Source organism: Benincasa hispida, chromosome 1 (assembly GCF_027475165.1).
Source record: "Benincasa hispida cultivar pf3 chromosome 1, pf3_genome.v1.1, whole genome shotgun sequence".
Lineage (NCBI taxonomy): Eukaryota > Viridiplantae > Streptophyta > Magnoliopsida > Cucurbitales > Cucurbitaceae > Benincasa > Benincasa hispida.
The window spans coordinates 61,519,533-61,546,618 of record NC_143478.1 but is presented as its reverse complement, the minus strand read 5'-3'; the positions used below and the strand labels follow the sequence as shown (position 1 = coordinate 61,546,618).

At 33.5% G+C, this 27,086-nt stretch overlaps 3 protein-coding genes across 9 annotated transcripts; 1 reads left to right on the top strand and 2 right to left on the bottom strand.

Moving 5' to 3' along the window:
- The first annotated feature begins 436 nt into the window (after positions 1-436).
- LOC120087017 (tubby-like F-box protein 5) lies at positions 437-3,585 on the top strand. 2 transcript variants are annotated; one of them, XM_039043871.2, is made up of 5 exons: positions 437-914; positions 1,339-1,759; positions 1,841-1,928; positions 2,398-2,527; positions 2,603-3,585. In XM_039043871.2, exons 2-5 carry the CDS (start codon positions 1,403-1,405, stop codon positions 3,267-3,269), a joined length of 1,242 nt encoding a protein of 413 aa, XP_038899799.2. In that variant the 5' UTR covers positions 437-914; positions 1,339-1,402; the 3' UTR covers positions 3,270-3,585. The 2 variants fall into 2 exon arrangements, with proteins under 2 accessions (XP_038899799.2, XP_038899791.2); XM_039043863.2 differs by having other exon boundaries at positions 450-914; positions 1,335-1,759.
- An 8,743-nt stretch (positions 3,586-12,328) lies between these two features.
- LOC120069301 (uncharacterized) lies at positions 12,329-15,188 on the bottom strand. Its single transcript, XM_039021051.2, has 6 exons — positions 15,005-15,188; positions 14,557-14,605; positions 14,422-14,440; positions 13,071-13,148; positions 12,868-12,972; positions 12,329-12,773 (listed from the first exon to the last, which is right to left on the bottom strand). Exons 2-6 carry the CDS (start codon positions 14,559-14,561, stop codon positions 12,657-12,659), a joined length of 324 nt encoding a protein of 107 aa, XP_038876979.1. The 5' UTR covers positions 14,562-14,605; positions 15,005-15,188; the 3' UTR covers positions 12,329-12,656.
- A 1,685-nt stretch (positions 15,189-16,873) lies between these two features.
- Positions 16,874-22,219, bottom strand: LOC120082223 (ARM repeat superfamily protein). Of its 6 annotated transcripts, none has more exons than XM_039037503.2 (7): positions 22,116-22,219; positions 21,369-21,860; positions 20,812-20,887; positions 20,136-20,321; positions 19,443-19,550; positions 18,146-19,269; positions 16,874-17,934 (listed from the first exon to the last, which is right to left on the bottom strand). In XM_039037503.2, exons 3-7 carry the CDS (start codon positions 20,866-20,868, stop codon positions 17,193-17,195), a joined length of 2,217 nt encoding a protein of 738 aa, XP_038893431.1. In that variant the 5' UTR covers positions 20,869-20,887; positions 21,369-21,860; positions 22,116-22,219; the 3' UTR covers positions 16,874-17,192. The 6 variants fall into 6 exon arrangements, with proteins under 6 accessions (XP_038893431.1, XP_038893438.1, XP_090173520.1 ...); XM_039037510.2 differs by having other exon boundaries at positions 21,369-21,857; positions 22,116-22,188; XM_090317394.1 differs by lacking the exon at positions 22,116-22,219 and having other exon boundaries at positions 20,136-20,310; positions 21,369-21,419.
- Between the last annotated feature and the right edge of the window lie 4,867 nt (positions 22,220-27,086).

Genomic DNA, 27,086 nt, shown 5'->3' with positions numbered 1-27,086 from the left:
TAATCTAATTCAACTACAACCAAAGTTTCATTAACTAATTACAATAATTTTTATGAAACATTATGAAATTTTATATAAATATTTTCATAAATCGAGATCTCGATATTTTTATCCAACCCTGCCTCCTTGGTAAGGTTTTAAAGAAAAATTGGATTTTTAAAACCTAAGTTAATCCAAATTGAACCGATAAATAAGATCACAAGAACGGAAAATTCTTGGAAAAAACACACACGACGAAAGAAATATTTTCCTACCATTTTTTTAAAATTGAAAATAGTAAAATAATTTTAAAACTTAATTTATAAAACATGAATAAATATTTATTCCTAAATCCGCATCCTCCATATAAAATAAATATTTATTTTGATTTTAAAGCTATAATCCAACCAAGAATGCAACGGGGAAAAAAAATCAACAATAAAATAAAAATTTAATGGATATTGGAAAATGCGAAAAAGATACAAACTGAAATTTAATATTAAATATGAAAAAAAAAAAAAAGAATTAAAGAAGAAATTGGCTGGATCCGTTTAAGCTCGCTGGGCCATGTCTTCTGAATTGAAGCTCTCAGCCTCTGGTGGTGGCCAAGCACTCCTTTGCTTCGCTGTTCAACTCTCACCCTCTTCTTCATCCGCTTCTCCGCTTCAGTTTTTCACTTCACGATAGCCATGGTTGAGGGTTTTGAAACGACGACCAGAACGGGATCTGGGGTTTTGATGTAGCCGAATTGATGAGACTTGTTTGAAGATTTCATGTCTGCTCGTGTTTCTCTGACTCGATCCATGTCCTTCTTCTGATCCGGGAATTTGTTTGCTTCCCAACGAGCTCCTGCATCTTTTTTTAGGAGGCATTGTGGACGGGGAGTTCTGAGTTTGAGCTGTTTTGTGTTCCCGATCTGAGTGATCTTTGAACAGGTTGGTTTCTTCTTTGGAATTTTTAGCGGCATTTTCGTAACTGTGAGGTTCTTTTTGTGGAGTTAGTGATAATCTATGTGTGAGATCACTGAATCCGTAGTTTTTCCCGGATCCCTGTTGAGAATTTGTGACCTAGCCTCGAATTTTTGTCTGGAATATGAGGAGAGTAAAGTTTTTCTTTCGAGGTTGCGAAGAGGAAATTGTAATCTGCCCTTGTTTTTATCATGCGCTATGACCAAAGTAATGATGAAATAGCTGTATCAGAATTTGCAAGTTAAGTTGTTTTAAGTAAGCGGAATGAATGGCTGCACTAGTTTAATTTAATAGCTGTAACGTTGGGTCATGAGAACGCACATTTAAGTTTTTCCCACTTTAGTTTGCTTTGTCATTCAACTTTTTCCATTTATATGTTTGATTTAGTTAGGGCGGTCGGTGGGAGGCTTGATTTTGACAGAAAGGGTGCTTGTGATTGCTTATGCTGGAGAAAGATGTCGCTTAAAAGCTTTGTTAGAGAGCTGCGAGAGATGAAAGATGGAATTGGGAGCATTTCTAAGCGAGGAGAAGAAGGAAGTAGGCATTGGCGAAACCGGACAATGTCACATATTGCACCAGATCAAGAACCTTCTCCATTGGAGTTAATTCAGCAAGGTCGATGGGCAAACTTGCCCCCTGAATTACTTTTAGATATCATCCGGAGAGTGGAAGAGAGTGAAACTTCATGGCCTGCTCGAGCTGTAGTTGTTTTTTGTGCTTCAGTTTGTAGGTCTTGGAGGGCCATTACAAAGGAGATTATCAGAACTCCTGAGCAATGTGGAAGGCTCACATTTCCAATCTCATTAAAGCAGGTATTGGGTTTTTATCCTTTTTCCCTCCTTTTGCCGAACTCCTTTCATATTCTGATTCTGATTTTCTTTTTATAATTAAAGCCTGGCCCTCGAGAGTCTCCATTTCAGTGCTTCATCAGAAGGGATAGAGCAACTTCGACCTACCTCCTGTACTTTGGTTTGGTTCCTTGTAAGTCATCTTTTTTCACGTTGAATACCTTGTCGTTGATGAATTTGAAGGGAAAAAAAACCCGAATTACTTGTCCAGCAGTTTTAAATAACCAAGGTTGTATGCAAAGCTGGCAGGGTATTTGCAATCGTCATGCTTTTAGAAATCCATTTTTTTGCTGTTAACAATTCTGTACAATTTTTGTTTGTTATTTAGCCTAACTAGCATTTTTTTCTTTATTTCCCTTGGGCATTTCCTCTTTTAAGATGAACAGCTATTGATGGATGAAAATGGACAATTAATTTGAATTTTTCTGGACGGCATTTTTTTTGACTATGTCTCTTCGTATTATATAGTCATTAATTCCTAGAACGAAAGTCATACTTGATAGACCACTTAATACTTATTCATTCCTTGGTGCAAATAAACTCTTGGAAAGTTATGGAATATGAATGCTTGCTTTGACTCATGACAAGCATTGAATTGGCAGCGGAGGACGAAAAGGATAAATTGTTGTTAGCAGCCAAGAGGGTCAGAAGAGCAGCTGGTACTGACTTTATCATATCTTTAGCAGCTGATGACTTTTCTCGAGCGAGTAGCACCTATGTTGGTAAATTAAGGTGAGTGTTAATAGACTTTCATTCTTTTGTCTTTGTATTCTTCTCATGATAACTTACTTTACAAACATTTATCAGGTCTAATTTCCTGGGTACAAAGTTCTCGATTTATGACAGCCAGCCTCCTTGTGACCCTGCAGCTCGGCAAAATAGCCGGTCAAGCCGTAGATTTCGCTCTAAGCAAGTCTCTCCCAGGGTACCTGCATGTAACTACAGTGTAGGTACAATTTCTTATGAACTTAATGTTCTTCGTACTAGAGGTCCTCGGAGGATGCAGTGCATCATGCAAACAATTCCAGTCTCTTCAATTCAGGAGGGAGGCACTGCCCCAACACCTACATCATTCACATACTCTATCGACGACCATCTTTCTTCCATGTTTGATTCTATGAGAAAGGATTCAGCCAAGGACTTTGGCTCAAAGATCCAATCAGAACCAGCAGTTCGGTGCTTGGATGAATCCTTGGTACTTAAAAACAAGGCACCGAGATGGCACGAGCAGCTGCAGTGCTGGTGTCTAAATTTCAGAGGACGTGTGACTGTGGCATCAGTTAAGAACTTCCAACTCGTTGCAGCTGTTGATCAATCTCACAATGTTTCAGTTGAAGAGCAAGAGAAGGTAATTCTTCAGTTTGGAAAAATTGGAAAAGACATCTTCACCATGGATTACCATTATCCGCTCTCTGCGTTCCAAGCCTTTGCAATCTGCTTGAGCAGCTTCGACACGAAGCCAGCCTGCGAATGACATCCTGTCATGAATAGCGGTCATCATCAGAAGGTAAGAAAATGCTTGAGCTTGTGGAAAAAGATACTACACAAGCAGCATTATTGACAGCTGAGAAGATGGCTATGCGATTGATATTGTCACTGAGAGTTGTTAATCTGAGGTTTGACTTGTATTTTGTATCATCACCTTAGCTATAATGCGCATACATTATTCTAAATGTCAATCCGTTGTATTATCTATGTAGATTTCTTCATGGTTACTTCCTCGTATGATGAGACATTCTGATTGGTAATGGTTTAACATTAATGTATGGTGGATTGTCCCTCACCGTCCATACGTTTTGCCTCATGAATCAGAAGTCAAAGATGTGTGGGTTTGACTTCTAGGCGTTGTGGAGTTGGTTAAAGGCGGTTGAGTACTATGGTAATGAAAAAATGTCTTAACTAGGTGACTTTATTTGGGGAATTTGTACGGATAATCTTTATTTAGGGGCTAACTCAAAATTTGGTCTTTTACTGATGTCATCCACATGTAAAAGTATCCATTTGACCTTAAAATGTGCGCGAGGACTTGTTTCTAGCTCCTCACTCTTGCTCCCGCTCCCCGCTCTCGCTCTCGCTCCTCGCTCCCTCGTCTTGATTCTCAAAAGACATGCAATTTTTTTCTTCAATTTTTCTTTTCATTTGTTCAGATCTTCCTCTTGTTTTCTCATTCCTGCTCCCCGCTCTCGTTGCTCGCTCCTGCTCCCGTTCTTGTTCCCCACTCCCGCTCCTCTCTACATCGTCTTGTTCTTCATCAGATAAACCTACAAGTTTTTTCTTCGGGAAAAAATTGTAGAACAAAGAATAAAGAGAAAAAGGGAAATCACCAAAGAAGGAAAAGGGAAATTGCTGAGAGGGCGGTGTAAGCGAAAGAAATTGTTGGAAACGAAAAAAGGAAAAAAGAAGAAAAACAGGAAAAATGAAAAAAAGAAATTGTTGCAAAAGAGAGGAAGAAGGAGAAAGAAGAAAGAAGGGTTAAAGTTGAAGGGTTAAAGTGGTAAATTCACATCGTGATGACACGTCAAATTCCATTGTTTGTAAAAGTGAGGTCAAATTTCAAGTGAGTCCCTACATAAATCATCCATACAAATTTTCCACTTTATTTTATGGAAATCCCAACTAGAGCATTTAACCATGGAACCAAACAACAATAAAAATAAATAGTACATAATTCATTTTATGGTAAATATTAATTTATAAAGTTATAAACTGGTTGTATCAATTAATATTTCAAATTAATAATTGTGTTTATTGATGCATGACTCTGGTTAGGTGATATTGGTAACTTCAATGATCGATAGCCTGTGTTCTCAGAGCTCACCTACCAAATAAAATGGGCAACTTGCACATTTAGTAAAAAAAAAATGGAAACTGATAGCGTGTCACCCATTTATATATTTTTTGCAAACATAGCAAAAGGATAAAAGACTCAAGCCCAAGTCATCAAAGTTGAAAAATGCAGGCATTTAGCACAACTGAATTTGGAATCTTGTTAAGGTAATACTGCCATTCTACTACTCTATGACATTCTTTCAAACATTTGTTTTTAATTTCTTGTTCTCTAATTCAAATTATGAAGGGAAGATTGTTCATTTATATTTTTAATTATGAATAAAGACTTGGCCATATGATTGTAATAGAAAAGTACTCAAATTAGTAAGTGTATATTGTGATTTCTATCTTATTACTATCTCAATGTCATATGATTGTTATCTGATTGCCATCTTTTACTAATTGCTATCTGATTGTTATCTCATCATTACACACTACAATAAAATTGCAAACTTTCAATCGCACGTTTCAAGCATTTCCCACAATTGAAATGGAACAAATTCCCACTATATTGTCTCACCGTGTAAATCATTCTATATCTAAAATTTACTTATTTACAAATTGTTAAAGATACTAATTGCCCTCAGATTTTTGTTTGATGTTAATTGTTATATGATTGCTATCTGATTACCATTTGACATCAATTCTTAATGATAATAAATGCTATTTGATAATGATTGCTAACTTACTACTATTTGATATGATTGTTTTCTAATACTGTTTGTTAATAATACCGGTTTTCTATTTAATTATTGTCTAATTGTTATTTAGTACTAATTGTTATATGTTTGTCAATGATATCGATTGCTACCTAATTACTATTTGATGCTAATTCTTAATGAGATTGATTGCCATTCAATTTCTATTTGATATTGATTGTTATTTGATTTCTATGACCTCGAGATCGATAATATAAATTTTATATCAGTTGATGTTGTGCTCGTTTTAACCAAAACTTTGAATCTTTGGAGGATATGGTTGAACTAAAAATTAAAAAAGCGGGAGAAATAAATTTGGCAGTAATTATATAATACAACAAGTTTTGTTTTAATTTGGTCCCTAAGTTTCAAGATTTTACATTTTTAACATTGTTTTTTCATTTAATACTCACTTTCAATCATTGTGTCAATATTTCTTAATTAATTTTAAATAATTATGAATTGAAATTTTAAATTTAATTTTAATAGTGATGAAAAATAGTGAAACTTAATTAATTTTAATTATTATAATCATTTTAAATTTCTTAACATACATTAACACTAAAGATCGAAAATAAGTATTTAGTGAAACATCAAAGTTAAAAGTGTAAATCTTAAAATTATATGTGAAAATGAAAAAAAAAAAAAAAGAAAAAGAAAAGAAATGAGTGTAAATCTTAAAAATCAAAATGAGAAAGCAATAAAAAAACAACAATATACGCCGAAAATGAAAAAAATGGTCCATAGATAAAATTATATATAAAAAAAAATACATACTTTATGATGATCAAGGGAGAGGAATGAAGATTTAAAAATTGAAAATATGCAAATGAGAGAAGATTGAAAAATTGAAAATATGCCAATGAGAGAAGATTGAAAAATTGATATCTAGTTATATCAATTAATTGGCATATAAAATAATATGTGTAAGTGATGTACTACTATAGAAATAGAAAGTGGGAGAAAGAAAATAGAAAAAGTAGAATAAATTGGAATAAATAATGAACGCAAATTAAAACAAAACATTTTGCCACATGTGCAATTTAAAAAAACATGGAGTCACTGTATTGATTTTTTTTTAAAAAAATAATGACAAAAATAGAATTGGGGAAAATATTTTAAAAAATAGGTGTTTTAGAAAAGTATTAATAGATTTAGGGTAGGGAAATCGTGTACCCAATTTCCATGTGGCATATTCGTGTACCGGGTACATGAGTCCATCTAATCCAGTCAGCTGATTGATTGACCGGTCAAATGACTAGTTTAAGTAAAACACAAAATTATATTTGGCTTACAAAACTAAAATTCATGAATGAAAAATTTGTAATCCAAATGTTCTAATTTATGTGTTGGACAAACAATGCTAAAATTAGTATAACTCAACGGACATAAAATTTGTACTTTTGACTCTGTTGGTATTAAATAATATTTACAATTAGTTTTTTTGAGATTTGCAATTTGAAAATGATACAATGTGGGATTTAAAAACGACCCCCTGACCCTTATTCTTCATGGGGGTTTTCGTGTCCCTCTAAATTAGGTTCACCCCGTTGTCGCGCTCGTCGTATCAGCAATATTGAGTCGTCTTGTTTGTTGAATAATACTTTCTACGTTCATCAATGTTTGCTGATACATTGAACCCAATTCTAGATCGGTGTCAACAAAAAAATTATACATACATACATAAACTATACATACGTACATACATGAACTATACATACATACATAAACTATAACTATATATACATAAATACATACATACATAAACTATATATACATAAACTATACATACATAAACTATACATACATAAACTACAACTATTTATACATAAACTATAACTATTTACACATACATAAACTATAACTATTTATACATACATAAACTATACAAAAATGTAGGAATATACCAAGCAAAATTCAGCCCAAAAACATGTAAAAACATACAAATACAGATCAGCCCAACTAGAGAAAGAAATATACCAAGCAAAATTCGGCAGCAAAAAATGTAGGAAAATCGAGAACCACGACTGCTAGATTCGGTGAAGATCAAATGGAGGACTGAAAGTCGAGCAAAATCAAAGTTTTGAAAGATTTCGGTGAAATAGAGGCTTCGGTGAGGAAAATCAACGATGGTTTCGATAAGGGATCGGTGATTTCGGTGAAATAGAGGCTTCAGTGAGGAAAATCAACGATGGTTTCGATAAGGGATCGACAGTTTGGGCGAGGGAAATCGGCGGTAGGGAATATGAGTAGCCGTTTCGGTGAGGAAGAAGAAGGGTTGGGGCGGAGCTTTTAAGGCGTGGAAGTCGTGTACCCGGTACACGACTTAAGGTAATCATGTACCCGATACACGACTTCCTCAGTCAAACTTGCATGACTGCCACGCCAAAATGGGCGTGCCAGGTGGCCAGGGAATCGTATACCGGTACACGATTTAGGCCTTATCGTGTACCCGGTATATGATATAAACACCTATTTTTTGGAATCCTTTCCCCCAACCCTATTTTTATCTTTATTTATTAAAAAAAATTCCACAGTTTTTAATCTTCAAAATATATTTGTCATCCAATACCATTTTAAAAATAAAAGTTCATATTGATGTGATGCTATATCCAACTTGTTCTCATACTCAAGTCAATATTGACCGAAATGGTATTAGGGTTCCATTATTATACTACTCTCTCTAACACCTTGGATCTCATATTAGAAGCTTTGTGACGTTAGGGGTGCTAGTCGGTTTGAAATTTTGTTACTTGTTTCGCGTAGGTGAGAGTTTGTGCACAATCGTATTAGAAGCTTTGTGGTGTCGGGGGCGCTCGAGTTGTTTTTCCTTTTCCATTCAAGAAATATGGATGTGACGAGATTTTTAGGCTTAGGCTTATGGTCCCTTTTTGCCAGTTGTCTCCATAACAATACCAATTTTATCTCAAATTTCCACAAGTAAATCAATGTAGACCTATTAGAATTGTGGTTTCATTTTAAATATGCTAGTGCATAACTTGTACCTTGTATAGCATAACTCTCCCTCTTTTGATTTTCGTTCGTCTGCTTGCTTCAATCGTTGGTCTGCTTCAATTTTTGTTACAGTTCACTCGTTCCTTTTGCAGCCAACACACTGCATTTGAGGCATTAAAGTCTTTTATGTTTCTGTAATTAATCTTTAGGTTGGTAATAAAACAATGAATGTATAACTTTTTCTTAATGGATTTGTCATATTCTAGTTTTACTATTCAATTTTTAGAAGCAAAAGCTTCAAAGCTGTGTTTCATGTGTTTTTTTGTACTACTCTGTCTTCTCTGTCTGCTTAAAAAACAGAAAACGAAAGGGAAGAGAAAACCCGACAACCCAACCTAGTTGGATACCCTATTTGAGCCATTCGAGTAGCCAATCCGACCAACCAAAATTTTCATGTGGGTCCAAAAAAATCTCCCAGTCCAACCTGTGTACAGTCTTAGTATATATTGAAGATGGTCTTTTACCATCTTAGTTGCCAGACTCGTCACAAGGATGAGATGGAAAGGAATTATTGACCTAGTATAACAATTATAAGAATTGGGATTAAACCTTCTACTCATGTGAGGGAGATTTTTTTTTAAAAAAAAATTGAATTAAGTTTGTAAATTAAAAAATTATCTAGTGACTCAGCAAAATCTTCTAAATTCCTAAATGGTATGTAACTAAATATCCTATCGATCATTACTTAGTTCTTCAATCTTTTTTGTTAGGTGATGTTATACCAATTATAAATAGCTTAAGAATGAAAGTTGCCAAATTACTTTATTGTAGTGCAGAACGTAATCCTATACATGTATGTCATACAAAGAGGAATGAGATAGAGATAGAGATTGCATATTGGGAGTGATGTGAGTCGAGGGATGCCCATTATTATGCTCAAGGTCCAATCACAAGATCAAGGGCTAAGAAACTTCAACAAGCTTTGATTCCTAATGTTCGATCCACGGTGAACTCGATAAAAGATTTGAAGGAAGATGTTGGTGTTGTTACCTATATATGCATGTAAGTAGAGTTTCAAGATGGAGTTGCATTAAATTATTCAGTCAAATTTCATTTATGATGAATTTAAGTGTATCTCAAACTTCATTTATTTTTTAGGGTTTACAATGAGAAGTTGAAATGTAATATTCAAATTTGAATTTAAAACGCCTTTCATTATCTAAATTTCAATTAGTCATTTCATTGTTTTTAAGTTATTTTGGTTGCTGGGTTATTGCAACATTAAAACATACTTGAGGACGCTTCAATGGCTGAGTTTAGGTTATAGTTTGAGGGCTCTATAAAGCCAACTTGGTTATATATATATAACAGCATCTAGTTTTTGAATGAAAGTTGCAAAGCCTAGAGCTTGTTTTCCTTCGTAATTCTGGTTTAGATTTGCATGATAGAATGATTTAAGTAGCACTGATCAAGCTATCTTGTTGAGTGATTTGATTCTTGACTTTGTAAATTTTCTGTACTCTTGATGTTAGTCTAGATAAAATTCGTACTAACTTTTCCTTGAGTTGATACAAATAAGCTTGGAGGGACTTTTTGTAGATCAAGACTTGAGAATTTTACTCATAGTTGATAACCTAACATTCTGTTAAAACACTATTATATGGTATTAATTGTACATTTCGTTGATTTTAACTGAAAATTGCATAATAGGACCATCAGTGTCTTTCAAATACATAACCATAAAGGGAAGACCATAAGAAGATAAATTCAACCATGTTTGAAAGATTAGGAGATTGAAAAAGTGTTCACATTAACGGTTGATAATGGTTCATCTAATGATATGGTTATACTTCTTATTATCAAGTTAATTTTAAACATGGGTTGGGAACTCGATGGTGAGTTTTTCTGTATGTTAGGTATTGTCATATCCTTAATTTGAATCGAATTCAAAATGTTGTTATCTTTGTTAAAACTTTTTGTGCTTAGCTAAATTTGAAATATATGGAAGAGAGAATACACTATATATGGGTGTTCAAAGAAACCGATGGCCTAAAAAATTTCATCAACCCATTTAGTTGTAAATCTATTTGGATTAGATTGAGTTCAAATAAATCCAATTTGTATGGATTTGATTGGTTCATAATCTCACCTAAAAATAGTTTGAGTTGAACCTAACCAAACCAAACATATTATTAAAGTTTAAAAATATATCCTTTACTTATTTAATACACAAATTTAAATTCTATATAAATTACTTGTTCTCAAAAAAAAATTAAAAAATAATTTTTCATAATATAAATTAAAATTATGATACTACTTGAAAATAAACAAATAGATATTTTGAAGTTGATATTTCTATCTAAGAATAATCTTCTACTTACTGACATTCCAACTTTTCTTGAGGTAACCAAAAAATTTGAGAAGACATTTGAAGGATTAGAAGAACCTGACAATTAGCCTACTTAAAAATGAAAGAGAACCAAAATCCAAATAATACAGAGGGCGAGGTTGCTTGAATATTACCAAGTTCTTATAAGCCACTCTTTGTATTTCTAGTTTTCCTTATATTACTTCTAATAATCACTTCGATGAAATTACAGCTGCTTAGTGTCTACGAAGATAATCTTCCGATAGTGATAGTTTAGTTATTACTTTAAAAAAATTGAAATATGATAAGTATTTGACAGATAGTGGAAAGACGAATTAGTAAAAATCAAGATAGCAAACACAACATATAATAAATAATCTCAAATATTTGTCATATTTCAATTGCATTTTAGTCACAACATCAACCTTCGCATAAATTTGAATAGCTGCAATTTCTTTGACAACCATATTAGTTGTATAAAAGGAACTAGAATCTCTAAGAGTTGCATCCTAAATTACAGAGACAAGCTTAATAAATATGCAAGCACGAGTTAGATATTATTTGAATTTTGATTCTCCTCTTTCAGTTTCAAGTAGGTTAGGTCGTGATTTTATAATATTTCAAGTGTCTTCTCATTTTTTTTTCACTACCTCAAACATCGAAATATAGAGTTCCAACCAACTTTTAACACCAAGACATATTTCTAGATCTAACAAAAATTTCTTAAATTTAACACACTGAAGAAAATTTAACTAATCTAACAATATTTCAAATTAAAGTCATATCCCAACTCTCACATCCTTAATTAAAACTCCCTCTTTGATCTTAGGTTTATGGATATAAATACTTATGAATCTACCTCACAAACCAAAACATAACAAACTACAAAGCATGTTCACGGACTTCTAAATACCAAAACACTATACTTTGGACTTCTTTTAATTAATAGTAATTTTGGCCATTGAAAACTTTTAATGTCATCAAACTTTGACAAAAATGTCCAAGTTTCTAAATTGTAAAATGTTGAGTTCCTAAACTTTAAAATGTGTCTATCATAAATATAAATGAAAACCAACTTGTTAAGAAAAACCAGAGACCTTAAATACAAAATTAATATAATAAATACATCTTCAGATGCTTTAATATTCAAATACCCATTTAGATACCACCTCAACTTTTAGATACCAAACCTATAATTTAACCTCCAATATAAGCTAAAAGTAACCAAATAAAGAGACTGATAATTTTGACACAAGAGTTGTGCCATATATCCTATCTATACATTTATCAAATTAAAAACACCGTGAAATTTGAAAATAAATTGAGATCACAATATCAAAAGCAAAAACAAAAACAAAACTAGTGTCTAATAGGCTTAAAGACCAAGAAGCTTAAATCAAAACCAAACTCAGAGATCATTTCGACTAAAACTCACTTTCACTATTAACTTGATGAACTAAACTCGTATATATAACAAATCAGACCATCACCATTCAATAAAACCAATTGTTAACACTTATAAACAAGTCACTGCAAAGAGTTACTTGATGTGAATTAGCAGGAAAACAACCTTCATTACAATCCAAGGGGAGACAAGAAATTTCTTCTAAAGTCTTTATTGTTAATATGTATCAAGACTTCCAAGCACTTCATAAATCAATAACAAAATATGAAAAGGTCATAGAAAAACAAACGCAGCCAATATACTCACTATCCATTCGCAAAGATAAACTCTATTCCATACACACGTTAAAAACAGATTGCATTTCTACTAAATAACCTCCGATACCTAAACAGATACATTTTCTAGAGTTACAGTATTTGGTAAATGGTTTCCAGGAAAAGAAAAACTAGAAGCTGATATAGATAGCTCCAAACTTAGCAGAAGGTCAGGCTATCAAATGAAAGTTTGATGTTTATCACAGGGAGAACGACAAGCAAGAAGATTGGTAGGCGAATGGAGTCAACTCAAGAATTTGAACTGAACATATTATGAGATGGCCAACGCTTCTTACTTGGGATTCCTAAGAACGATAATGACTGAGTCTCCTCTCAGGAACATCTTACTGATGAATCTGTCCTTGTTAACAGGCTGAGCCTTTTTCTTTCCCTTCCCAGTTTTTGGTACCTAGTCATAGTAATGAGAAATAAGATACGAGACTCTTGAGTCTATACAAAGCAAGGAAAAGAGTAAGCAGTAAGCACACATCAATAAAACAAACCTCAGTCCACATCTCTCTAACATTTTCCAGAACCATATTACAATGCCGGTCAAAGGCCCTTACACGTCCCAAAAGCTTCTTATTATTGCGACAATTTATGAGAACCTGTCAAGGAGGTACAAAGCATATAAATATCGTTCACCTGAAAAGTTATGCCGGTGATTTACAAAGCGCAACTGATAAACACACAAACAAATGCTTACCTGAGTGTTATTTTTAACACTCATCATGAGAACTGAAAGTGGACCGGTGTTGAATTCCTCTTCTTCATTCTTGCCAGCCTGCAGAGGATTCAAAGTAAGTACTTCATAATCTAGTTTGCAGAAACACTTCAGTAAAGTTGGAAGTCAAAAAATAAACAGAACACACGAAGTTCAAGGATTTTGCACTATGACCCGAAATGAACGCACTAGGGAAGGGGGACTGGATAAATTTAAAAAAAAAGATTCCCAAAGAAATAAAACATTAACCTAACACTACAAAGGGGAAAAAAAGGAAACAGAACCTATATAGTCACTTATATATTAAAAGAAATAAGCTTTATGGAAAAGTTGTAGTTATCTTTCTTTTTAATTAGAAACGTAACTTTTTCTCATAAGTAGAATGCAAAAGAGTAAGAAATTGGTAAACGATCATCAAATAGATAGCGAAAAATACAATAACCAACCATAGAAACAAAGTTGAAAGAGAAAACAGAACTGAATCTAAAGATCATCAGTTTTACTCCAAAAGGTAATAACTAGTCTTAAAAAATCATATTGTTTCTTGCCAACCATAGCACCCAAAAGTAGCAGCAATTTCACATTTAAGTTTTAACAGAAACAAATAGATTTTTTTAAAAAAGAAGTAATAATAATTATGATATTAAAAATAATAAACTGTTCTTAAAAACCAACTACCAACTAATTCCCAACATCGAACTGGTACTGCTCTACTAGAGAAATTTTACATACTTCATACTCATAAAAAGCAAAACTAAAGCATCACAAATATCTGGCCTCCCTGGTACAAATAACAAAGGCCAGGTAAACTTTTTGAATGGTTTTTTATTTAGATAACTACAAATCATAACTTCAAAAAACATCACGTCTTCAAGCATGAACTGAATATATAAAAATATCATTCAACCTGCACAAGTTGGTTTATATTTAAAATTGACTTGAAGCTGACCTTTTTAACTAAAGGCTTAAAAGATAAATAAATTAACTAAAAACATGACAAAATGTTATCCAATATTAATAGATTCAAAAGAAAGAGTCGAATAGTTGCCTCATGGACATTAGCAGAGGTAGAAACAAGCTGGTCCAAGGGCTCATTAAATATTAGAAAGAAAGATAATAGTTTTTCGGTATGAATGATAACATTGTCTTCCAACTTAAAAGAATTGTGTAAATGAGAAGAAACAGGAGCTACAGATATGATACAATGAAATACTTCTGTAATGACTCAAGAGTAAGACATGATTCATTAACACTTGTGCTAAGATGAAGGATGGATGAATTAGGCAACATTTATTGGATGAAAGCACTGGCATAAAAGACTGAAGGAACTTACATCTTCCTCCATTGGTCGGCTGCAATTGAAGACAAAAAAGAGGAGAACACGAAAGCCATTAGTATGTAAGAATCAACAAATAGGATACTAAGCTGTGTGAACAAAGAAGTATGCAAATACCGAAAAACATAATACCTCATCTTGTAACCGGAGGTAGATCTTCAGCAATGTCCTTGGAGTGAGGCTGAGAATACATGAAAAATATATGACCATAAGCACATAGAAAGAATAACAGTAATTACAAACCGAGCAGCATAATTTCATAAACAGTATGTGCCTAAAGTTACCCTAAAGAACATCATGCTCCAGAGAAACCACAGTCTAGGTTAAATTGTTCAAGAGAAATACACAACGAGAATATTAACTCTTCAATGACTACAGTGCATAGCATTCAGTCAGATGCAATATCTTAAGAACGCATAATGGGGAAACTGCAACAGAAATTCAGCAGGAGGAAACAGTGCAACTAAAAGAAGAGAGAGAAAAACTAATTATAAAACGGAACTAAGAGTGAGATGGAGAGAGGAGAACCAAGTTAGGACTGACATGGAGAGAGAGAAAGAGAAACCGACAGAGAGCTTACCGGAGGCGGAGAATAAGACCGATGGAGAAGGCAAGGGCGAGGTTGGCGGCGAAGTGGCGAAGAATAACGAAGAAGATCGAAGGAGAAGATGACCAGGAGAAAATGGTTCGGGCAAGGAAAATATATGTTCATTTTACTCTTTTTTTTAAAAAAAAAATGAAAAACCCTAAACGCGAAGTTTTTTGCGTTTTTGTTTTAAAATATACAGATTAAATCACAAATTTATAAGATGTGTCGCGTCTATTAATTTTTTTTTCAATTATATATAATATAATTTATATTTCTATTTTTTAAAAAGGATAAAGATTATTTGATAGATGTAGGTTATCCATTGGAAATTTGTTTTGAATGTACAATGACTGAAAATATTTTCAAATAAATAAAATGTTAAAGTCTATCAATGATATACGATAACATTTTACTATAGTTGTAAATATTTTTATTCATTTTTCTATATTTGAAAACAATTATATATATATTATTTTCTTTCATTCTCTTTTAGCTCTCGTTCCTTTTCTCTCTAAATCTTCCTCTCTTGTCTTTTTTTAGATCACTTCTCTATATTTCATCTTCGACGTTCTTTTCCCTGTATTTGGTCATTGGAATACAATGATAATGACGAATAGGGTAGCTTTTTCTTGCTTCAATAACGTGCGAAGGTTAGTAACAAATGAAGTTTTTCTAGATACCAAATGAATCAGATGTAGAAGGCAAGAGCAAAGTAAACAAGCACTATAAGAACTATAACTATAACAACAACTAGAAGGTAAGCTAGAACTAGAGCGAGAAAATAAGCTAGAGCAAATACTAGAATTAGAACTAGAGCAAGAAGAGGAAAAACATCGAAAAAGGGCTTGGTGACAAAAGGTTAGAAAACCTTGTTTTAAAAAAGTAGGTAAATTTTTATTTATGCAAAGAAATGTTAGGTCGTGTAACATCCCAAATAGTTTCATTCAAGGTAAATTAAAGGAATAACTTACATTTGTTGGAAAAAATATCATTAACATTACACATATTAGAAAAAACTTATTTTGAAGAGACTAGGTGAATCTCATTTTGGACACAATTTTTTTGTTAGAAGTACAAAAACTTTTTTTTAGTATAGTCCTCCATATTTCAAATAAGTTTCTTGACATTTAATTTTGTCTAATGAATTTAGAGTTTTCAATTCTTTATCAGATAGATCCTTAAAAAAGATCTATTATACATCTAACGTCAAATCAATTTTCTTAATTAAATTTAATGATTTTGTCAGTAGAGTAATCTCTTTTTTAGTTAATTTAGAAATTGATATTGAATAACTATTTAAACTTATTCTTGAAAATAGCCAATTTGAAAAATTAAAGAGCAAACACACAAATAATTGAAAACTCAAGGATGAAAAATAATAATATTCTGAAAATATCTCTATTAGAAAAAGGTCAAAATCACGTACACATATGTATAGGAAGAGGGTAAGGAGAGCTACACCATTAAGCCAAGTGACTATCTTACCATTAAACTGCTATCAATCTTTTGTATAGATGACCCAACTCTAATTATGACTCGGATCTTTAAAACAATGAAAATCAACCTTCTGTTAACGCCACATACCACTGAACAATGTGAAACTATTTCTCAACCAACACAATGCACTTTAAAATCACGTTAGTGATCCAATAATTTACAATGGGTGAGAATCTGCAACCGTAATAACTAATTCAACGTTGTTTAATACTACATGAATTGTGACATAAGCAGAAAATTAATTTTCATTATTTCTAAGCTTCTGGACTCATCAATACAAATATTTCTAAACTGCAACGCGTACTAGTAAGTTTTGAAAGAGCCCCTAAGACCCAAGTTACCTCTCTGCCAAGGGCAAGTTAGTTATAGAGAAAGACAAATCCTCTTTAGCCTTCTTAAAGTTATATACAATACAACACACTCTTAGTCCAAAGCCAAGGGGCTTCAGTAAATTTCAATAAACTGCCAAATGAATAAGCTAAGGCCTACCTGCTGAAACCAATATCTGAACCCTTCCCTACAGAAAACAAATGTACATGATTGATTATAGACACTAATTACATATACATATATATTAGCCCTTCCCCAGAATCATGTTTACAACTTAGAATAAGAATATCAGATGCAGTTTTGCACAGCTTTCCCAAGGTCAAAAAACAAGCTCAAGACGAGACAACAGTTACTATTTCTTTCGAGGATTGCGCTTTGAGAATATTCCAAGAAATCCAGACTTCTTGCTCGGTTTTCTTTGCTCAGAGCTGCATGGGGGGTCGTACAAAGATGGAGGTTCAGAAACACAAGATTCTTGAGGCTCGTTATCCTGAACGTCTCTTAGAAGTCGGAGTAATTCAGTGGCACCCGCTTTTCCTTTCTCACTCCCCTTCATAGAGATAGTGCTAAGAGGAGGTATCACACCTTCCTCCATTACTAACTCACAATATTCAACTCGTTGAGAGCATAACGAAAGGAGGATAGTAACTGCATGCTCCTGGTCTTCAAGACTGCCCATCCCCAGACGTTGTGCAATGGAGCTAATGCAGCCACTAGTTCCAACAACAGAAATTCTTGCCTCTTCCGTGTGGCACAAATTTTTCAGGATAAATATACATTTGCCTGAGAGATTGTCATAATTTAGCAAGGGAACTAGTTTCGGGATGCACCCCAATGATACGATGTCGGAACAGATGTCGCTGTTTGTGGACAAATTGTATAAAGTTTTAATGGCAAATTCTTGCAAGATTTCGATCTCTGAGTCAAGGTACTTAGCCAATGAAGCGAGGACACCGGATGTGACAAAATTAGAGCTACATTTGCTGTGGCCAGATATCGCTTCTAAAATGGCAAGAACTTCGTAGTTCACTTCTGAATTCAGTAAACTAGCCAACGATGTCAGAACCTTCTCAGGAACACTCAGTTTATTTGACCTGCAATAAGGTCAAACGATCAAGCACTACTCCGTAAAAGATGTGTGATTCAAAGAGTATCTAATAAGGAGCTTAAAACTGAAAAACATGAATGATACATCAAAATATATAATTATGATAAATTAATGGGTTGAAAGAAAATAAAAGCAAAAAGTGCTAGCTGCTCTTAAAGATGTGAATACTAAGATACCGGAATATTGCAAAAAATTACCTGCTTCTTCTCACAAGTGAAAGAAATAGCTCAGATCCATTTTTCTGAGCTTCGGAATCCTGCTGATCACATGCATCCTTTAAAAATAAGGCAAGTTGATCCATGACGGTTTCAGATAAGGTCAGACCAACTCCATTTTTGTTGATGGCAATTTTCATATCTTTCATAACCTTGCATTTTGATTCCCATGAAAGCTCACTAATGGTAGATGGAAACTCCAAGTCTATTTCCTCAGCATTTGAATCAGATTGAAACTTTTGCAGATCATCATCTTTACTCTGCCCAAACTTGATAGCCAATTCATTGCCACCATTGAGCCTCAATAAACCTGGATAGTAACTATTATCAAGACCTCCAAGTGACATATTGCTGAAATCAATGGGTAGACGTATATCATTCATTGAACTTCCAAAGCTAGCAATGGAATTCTCCCAAACCTCAGGGCATTCTGGTTCCACGCTTGGGTCAGGAATCGTGACTCCAAACTTTATGCACCATTTATTAATTAAATTCTTCAGATCAATATTAGGTGTCATTGAAAAACGGGTTAGTTTCATTTTGGTTTGCGGGCATGTATCACGACCCTCCGCAAACCACTTTTCTATCCACACCTTCTCATACGTCACTCCAGATGCAATTACAACGGGATCATACATCAATCTCATTGATATGGGGCACTTAAATTCCTCAGGGGGGATGGCCCTATTGAGTATTATGTCAGCCTGAGAAGCATAATTTCTGTGTCTCAAATTAGCTTTAATTTCCCCAGATCCGTTACTACTAGAACTATCAGCTTGGGTTTCTCTGATTTCTTGCAGTATCAACTCCCCATGCTTCTTCAAAAGATATAGGAGGTATGTCAAAATCTTCTTTTTTGGGGGATCGTCATGACCAACATCATCTAATAGTTTTCTGATTGATCGTCTCTCGAACAACATTTCCTTGGATGATGAAATATTAAGCCTCAAAGCAGCAATTTTAAGAGCCTTGATTTCAGAATTTTCCAGTTCATCTGGAGGCGAAGCACCTAGCTTCAGCAATTCTCGCATAGCCTTCCAAGCCTCTTCTTCAGATAAGTCGAGGATAAATTTGGCAACCCTAAGATCATCTGCTATTTGAGAGATCTGCAAACAATGATTTCATTGTCATCCTACTACTAAAAGCACAAAAACGCTTGGACTATGGATAAATATGGATAGTGATACTAGATGACATCATCGTTGAGCACATTCTTGCACCGAGAGATCAAAATAGGGGATAGGAAAGAAAAGGAATGGTGAAAGTGAATTCAACAAACCTTCCGAGCCAATGCCACAGGAACCATGTATTTAATTTTACGCAAATTAAGCTCTAACAAAGTCCTCACTCTATGACATCTAGAGACGATCCTATCTCCTGTCAATGCCTGAAAGAAATATACGAGTATCATGAATTGAACGATAGTTGCCACAGTCGATGATAGAAAAAGGAACTCAATCATCAACAAGCATTATTTTAGTGCATGGCATGTTCTATAGGGGTGACAGCACTATTGGCAATAATTCCTTAATATCATTCAGGAGAATGTTTAATAAAGCTAGATTAATAATAAATAAGTATTCATAAAACCGGAGTCCAGGAAGTGAACACTTGTATAATCTAAATTTGAAAAGAAAAAAAAAACGACATTTTCACAAAGGAGTTAACCATGGAACTTTATTCAAGTTGGAGAACTAAAAATGAGATTTCACAAGTAAAAGGAAAGAAGTGAAAAGTGCATAAAAGTTTAAAGACCAAAATCAACCATCAAAAGTATTAGGACACCAAAGGAAATTTAAAAAAGTATATGCACCACAACTGCATTTATAACTTTTCTTAATGCTTGAAATTTAGAAAAATTCTAACTTGAAAAAATCATTAGTTTTTAGTGATTTAATAGCAACCACCTAATCCTTGAGAAACTAAAAAAAATAGTCCATATAAAAGTCTGTTATTCAGAGGATATGCTCACCAGATAAAGTTTACTAGAGTCTCGACAATACTGAAGAAGTAGCTCTGCTTTCATCTTTCCATCATTTAAATTGCACAGCGCCTGCCTTCCTTCCGGACTTCCAGGCCGAGCTGCTTCAATTTCTGGTAATATCTCCGAGACCCGGTCAACCAATTTCATTAACTCATTGCACATTCTACAATGAACCTAAATTGACATGGATTGCACTGAGACAATTTGATGTATGATCCCAATTCTAGAACTTCCAAAAAAGTAATATTCATTTATAAGATAAGAAACATAATTTTTAGAAAATAATCCAATTTCTAAGGCCCATTTGATAACCATTTCGTTACTGGTTTTTTATTTTTTAAAATTAAGCCTATAAACACTACTTCCACCTCCAAATTTCATCCTTTGTTATCTACAATTGTATAAAAACCAATCCAAATTTTGAAAACTAAAAAAAAATAGCTTTTAAAATTTTGTTTTTGTTTTTGGTAAAATTCAACCATTGTACTTAAGAAAGATGCAAATCATTGTAAAGAAATTGAGAGAAAATTGGCATAATTTTCAAAAACAAAAAACAAAAAACGAAATGATTACCAAATAGAACCTACATTTTTCTGCTTCATTACATTTCTATACATAAGCCACATGTTCCAAAAGGAAAGAAAATTATAGATTTCAATGATACCTTAAAGGATTGGACATTTGAAACTGCATCCACATTTTCAGTACTATCAGTTCCCATTCACAAGAGTCCACCAACTCTGAGAAAAATTAAAACCTTAGTTAGTAACGGGCATTACCAACCAACCAATGAATGATTTAGCTTCAAACATAGAATTTCTAAAGATAGCCTATCTGACTTGGCATAGAAATATCTAAACAAATAATTTGTAAGAAACTTCTTAAATGTTTTTATTTGCTTCAATTTACTCAATCAATGCATCATTTTCAACCAGGGCCACAGCAGGAAGAAGAACTTTGAAAGATTCAACCAGGACAGAAACACCCAAACTACCCAGCTTCAGGAGGTTCTTTTAGACCACGTAATTAATCATCATTGACTTAAATAACAAGACTTAAATAACGACACCATACAACACAACACAACAAAAATTAGCAAAAATAAAAATAAAGGTTGTGGTTCAAATCCTCAGTGGTACATGACAAGTTTCAAGAAAAGATGGTAAACAAATTATGAACTAACTTTATCATAAACAGCTTGTGAGAGAGACAGAAGTTTACTCTGAGATGCAGAAATCAGAACCAAAATGGAAGAATCCCTTGCAGATTTAACTGAGAAGGCAAGTAGAGAAAGACTCAAAAATCCCACCAGAAACTCTTATGGGAAATTAACAGAAACCAAAAATCTTCCAGAAAGAAGCAAAATCAGTCCTCAGAACCCAATAATTCCTTCAAAATCACTAAATATCAAACAGATTCCAAGCTGCTTCAAGGGAAAAGGGGAGGAAAAAAGCCCCAAATTAGAACAGCCTCCATAACCCCAAATTATATCTCCCTCGAATTCCAAACCAGATTTCACAAATGTTCCATAAAATTTTGCACACAAGCAAACTAGTACAACCAATATATCTTCTTCTTCGAACCCTTTAAAGCAGAGTATTAACAAACCCCTTTCTTCAGGAAATAGGCATAACGCACCACCAAGGGAGTTTCTCAGTATGGTCAGTGCGCTCTTTGACACCGCGGAACAAAAGCGAAAAAGGGTTCTCGCTGCTAATAAAGTAAGATAATTACGTGAGAAACCAAATTAAAAGCAAACCCCACAATTAAATATGAACAGAAAACAATTCCTTGCCACAGCAGAGTCTTTAAATATCAGGAAACAACCATGAAAAAGGACAATCATCAGAAACAGAAATAAATGAAAGAGAGCGGATAGTCTCCAAATGATTGCAGTTAATTTCCGAAGAAAGTTCAAATTCATTCACTATTCAGAAAGATGAGGTTCAATAATTAGAAAATTCTTACTAGGGAAATCGTCAACTCGGTTTCCATTTCTTGCTGGGTCATCCATAAATCGTCATGGGTTAATTAGGTAGAAAAGATAATACGCTGTGGATCAGACTCAATCAAGTTCATCGAAATCAACGGCTACAAATTGATATCATGGAAAATGCTTTGATGAGCTACAATACAGGAGATCATTTCTTTAAATTTTGATGTGACGTTACAAAAAATTTTAGGCGGCTGCATGCGAAACTCGAATATTATATCAAACAAGTTATTTAAAAAAACAAAAAGTAAACAAATTAATAACTTTCATTATTCAAAGTAATTAAAGTATACACGATACCCTACTAATTCAAAATAAATACGCTAGGAATGATTAGAAAAATATATATATAATAAAAGTATATCCCACTGTCATTTCCTCTTCTTAAAAAAATATATGAAACAGAAAATCCTCATGGGTCCGGTCTCCGCAAAACCCCATCCAAATGGATTAGGAATTAGGATGAGGGAACAAAATTATACTCTCCCATTTTTCGAAAATAGAATCTCTTAACTTTAGAAGAGAAGTATATCTCAATTTTTTATTTTGATAAATTTATCTAACATGATTTAATAAACCTGTCACGTTGATTTATAATTTCTATTTTTTTAATCAATAAAATGTGTATATATCCAAATAACTATAAGATACATATTTAAAATATTTTTACAATTTTTCTTTTATCTATTTTAAGACAAAACTATTTATTTTAAAATTTTCTTTTATAAATTTCAATGCAAAAGGACTAGCTACATTGTGGTGATATCCTTCAATAAATGTTTGAAAAAAATTGTAGAAAATCTTAGGTCACTCTAGCGTGATTACTTCTTAGACACTATTAGATGTGAATTTGAAAACATGCATATCTCATTAACAATAGTTAGATGATACCACTCTCTTTGAGATTGGAGATTGGCTCATTAGTACTTAACATGTACTTCTTCCTTTGAGTTAGTAGGTTCTCACATTCTTGCAATTATTTTACTCAAAAAACACTAAGTTGATACAATGTGATGTATTTTTGTAGGATTTTAAAAAGAAAGACATATGATACTAATTATATTGACTTGAAATAATAGAACCTTATAGGACGTGGCTTATTAGTATATTATCTGTTTAATATAAAAACCATCGATAACTCTCTAAATGAGCTATCTTTCTTGGGCTAAATCGTGCTAGTTCTAGTGAATTGTAATGTTTATTCTAGTTCTTACACATGTTATTGAACATAAGGAGCCTTCGGGATAGTCTGGATGCATTTCAGGCTTAAACGAAGCATTTAGCAAGTAAAACGGAGCAAGTCAGATAAAATAGGGTTGGTGCAGCAGCACCGTGCTTGACGTTATTTCCAGAAGACACCTAATTGGTGCAGCGCTACGACGCTCTGGAGGAATTCATCAAGCACGCACACACGTAGCATTGTTGCGCCCCTTAGGAGCACAATGCTACATTTCGACAAGAAGGTCTCAACGTTGTGGTGCTATTGCGTACAATATATTTAATCCTCATTTTTTAGGTAAAAAACATCTTTCATTCACATCTTTTTCTTTCCATCTAGCTTACAGCCGATTTCTCTCATTTCTCTTCTCTTTCACTTGTAGTTTCTCCATTTTCTCATATAATTGATAGAAACATATGGGTTTTGTCTTCTCTATCATCATGGGAAGGTAAGATCTAGGTTTTTTTTAATATAAGAGATTTGGAACTCTGTAATTTTTAGAATTTTATCTTAATGTAATTTATATTTCTTGGTTATGAGTTTTTATCTAATTGAATGGCTATGTCATTGTATTTTCTCTTGATTGTCTGACAAACTATTTGGGAATTTATGGTTGAATGCTTTGGATTAACTTATAATATGTAACATGAAATTATGGGTTAATCTTTGAGAATCAATGTGTTAGATAAGCTTGCAATTCATAGTCGACGATGATGAGTATTGTCTTATTGACCTAGGAAAAATCACCATTACAAGAAATCTGGGTTTTGATGTCGGTTGGAAAGACTACAAGCGGGTGTACAATATCAGTTTCTTAAAAAAATGGATCTTTAATGTCGGTTTTAAACCAACATTGTAGGCGTATCTATAATGTCAGTTTAAAATCGACATTGCAGGTGACCCTGTCTTTTGAATCTCAAACAATTATTTAATCTTCATTTTTTTTGTTTTTCTCTCTCCCCCATTTTCATTTCCCTCTCAAATTTTATTCCCCTCTTTCCCCAATTATCAATTAGAAAATAAAAAATAAAAACAACTCCAAATCTTTTTTTCCCGTTTCTCTTCCATTTTTTCCTTTCTTCCACCTCTCCTTCCCCTTCTCCAAACCCTAATTCTCTCTTCTTTTCAAGGCTCTCCCTCATTCCTCCATATCTCCTCCCACTTTCTTTCTCCTTGTTGATCACTCTTCTCTCACACAACTCTCACACCCTCAACAGCCCATCATCTTCATCTTCTCTAGTGTCATTGAGGTCCATCTATGTTGTCAAGATAAGTCCAACATCATTCATGAAGAAACCTATGAAGGCTCTGAGCGGAAACGTGGATTGATCCCAATTTCAATTTTACACATAATGAAAATTACAGATCATGAGTTATGCAATAACACAAAATTTATAACATGCAATCAAAATTAAACATAAAAGAAATTAGGGTTTCAAGTAAACTTATCCTTGAAGAACCGTTCTTCTTCACGAATTCTTTTCTCCAGTCACGATCTACCACGAACCAAAAGACCTCCAACAATGAGGATACCGCCACAATAGAACCTCGTGTATTCTCTATTAGGATGAGAATCACTAAGGAGTTTTGTGAGCTCTTAGATTTTTTTAGAGTGAGTGATTAAGAGGAGAGAAGAGTTTTTCTTGGGAGGTTTTCCAAAGTCTCACACACAGAAATTGGATCTCCTGTATTTTCTTCTGTGAAGAAGAAGAAATCAGCCAATCACACACCACTCACCCACGTAGAAGGTTGAGATATTAGGAGGAGGGAGTTAGAAATAACTCCATCCATTTTAGATTCAAAATTTAAAATAAAATTAATTAAAATTTATTTCAATTTATTTAATATATATAATTATACATTAACTAACTTAATATATAATATATACTTACTATATGTTATATCCAATATAACATATAACCTATAATTTATATTATATCAAATACAATATAACCTATAGTTTTTATTTCTCTCATTAATATATGGCATTTAATATAAATCCCATTTATATTAAATTTAATTTATAAAACCAATTCACATAATTAATATTTGAATCATATTCAAATATTTATTTCCTCTCAAATAAATTTTATATTATAATGTATCAAATACATAATAATTATATCATATATAATTAAGTAAAATTAATTAATCACATATAAGTAATTCCCTCAATTAATTTGAACAATTCAAATTAATCCAAAATTGATTCTCATTAAATCCCTGTTGAGCTATAGAGGGGACCTCGTGGACATGTAGATTGAAGCTCCAATGGTACTTGAATAACTTCGCACTACAGATATATTTCTATGTCCATTAGATATAACTAGTCAATAATGCGATGACCCTTCACAAATTGCTCTTAGGTACACCTAGGCCAAAATTACCGTTTTGCCTCTGTAGTTATATCTAACTCCTTAAGTACTACCGATCCCTTTAATGAATAATAAGTCATAGCACAACTATGATCAAACCCCTCTCGGGCTAGGAGAGGGTGTGTGGCGCTACATTGTTCAAGCCCCAGAATCAACTCTTAAGGGAGTAATTTATCTACTTACTCCGATAGTTGGAAATGAGTGAATTCCGTCTTGTGTAGCTATGTTCCCAGCTCCCCAATCAAACAAATTTCCAAAATGGTAGGCTTATTGAGTCAGCTATCTGGCTACTCTCACCCATACAAATCAAAGGACCATCTTCATAGGCAAGAGTTCACAACTCACTCAAGATTAAAGTCATGTCACCTATGGTCATCCTAGTGAAATGTAAGTCTCTATTATGAACGGTGTTATATAATGAGACTAGTCATTTCGTGATTCAGTCTTGTACGACATAAAAGTTGCTTCATTATTTTAGTCTCCAAGTCAAATTTGTGGAAGAAAACTTTGTTTACTGCAAACTTTTGTTTACTTGCATGTTGACTTGCTAAAAGTGATTTCTATGTGTAAACACAGGTTGCCAAATTCTTTGCAAGTAATTTCTTCTTCCCATTCTCAGACTATTTAAGAGCAAATAATAAGGTCATTGTTTTTAGGTTATATTTGAAGGATCTCTTAACGAAGAGCATCCGTGGCCTTGTTCGGATCTTTCCGATTTCACCGTGACCGAAATACAATATATACATTTTAACAAACAGTTATGCAATTTACACTAATTAAAGGCATGCTTCAAACAATAAAAATACGAAGGAAAAGAGTTCTCATACCAGTTGAAGACGCTCTTCAAGCTTTGGAATTCGGACGTAGCGGAAGAACCTCCACCCATACTCTATCACCCAACAAATGCATCGACTGTAACAGCACGATCAATCACGAACAAGTGAATGCAGTGGAGACGATACCACCAAAATGGAGCCCTTGGTATTCTCGGAGTGAGAATCCAAAGTGTGGTCTTTGGTGAGTTTGGTAGAGGTTGGAGAAAGAACTAATCGTGTAGATGATAAGCAAGTGGGAGAGAAAATGAAGCTATCGTATAGCTAAATGCTTATCGTTTAGAAGAAGCTACACGATCGTGTAGGTTTTACTAAGCGATCATTTAGTAAATGGTAGACGATCGTTTAGAAAACACGGCACACTATGCGATCGTTTAGGAAAGCTAAGCGATCGTTTATAAACTAGTGTGCGATCATTTAGGCATTGAGTGACTATCGTATAGGCTCTTGACTATGCGATCGTTTACGTTTTCACATTGATGCCAATTCTTTCGAACTTTTGTAAAATGAAACTAATTT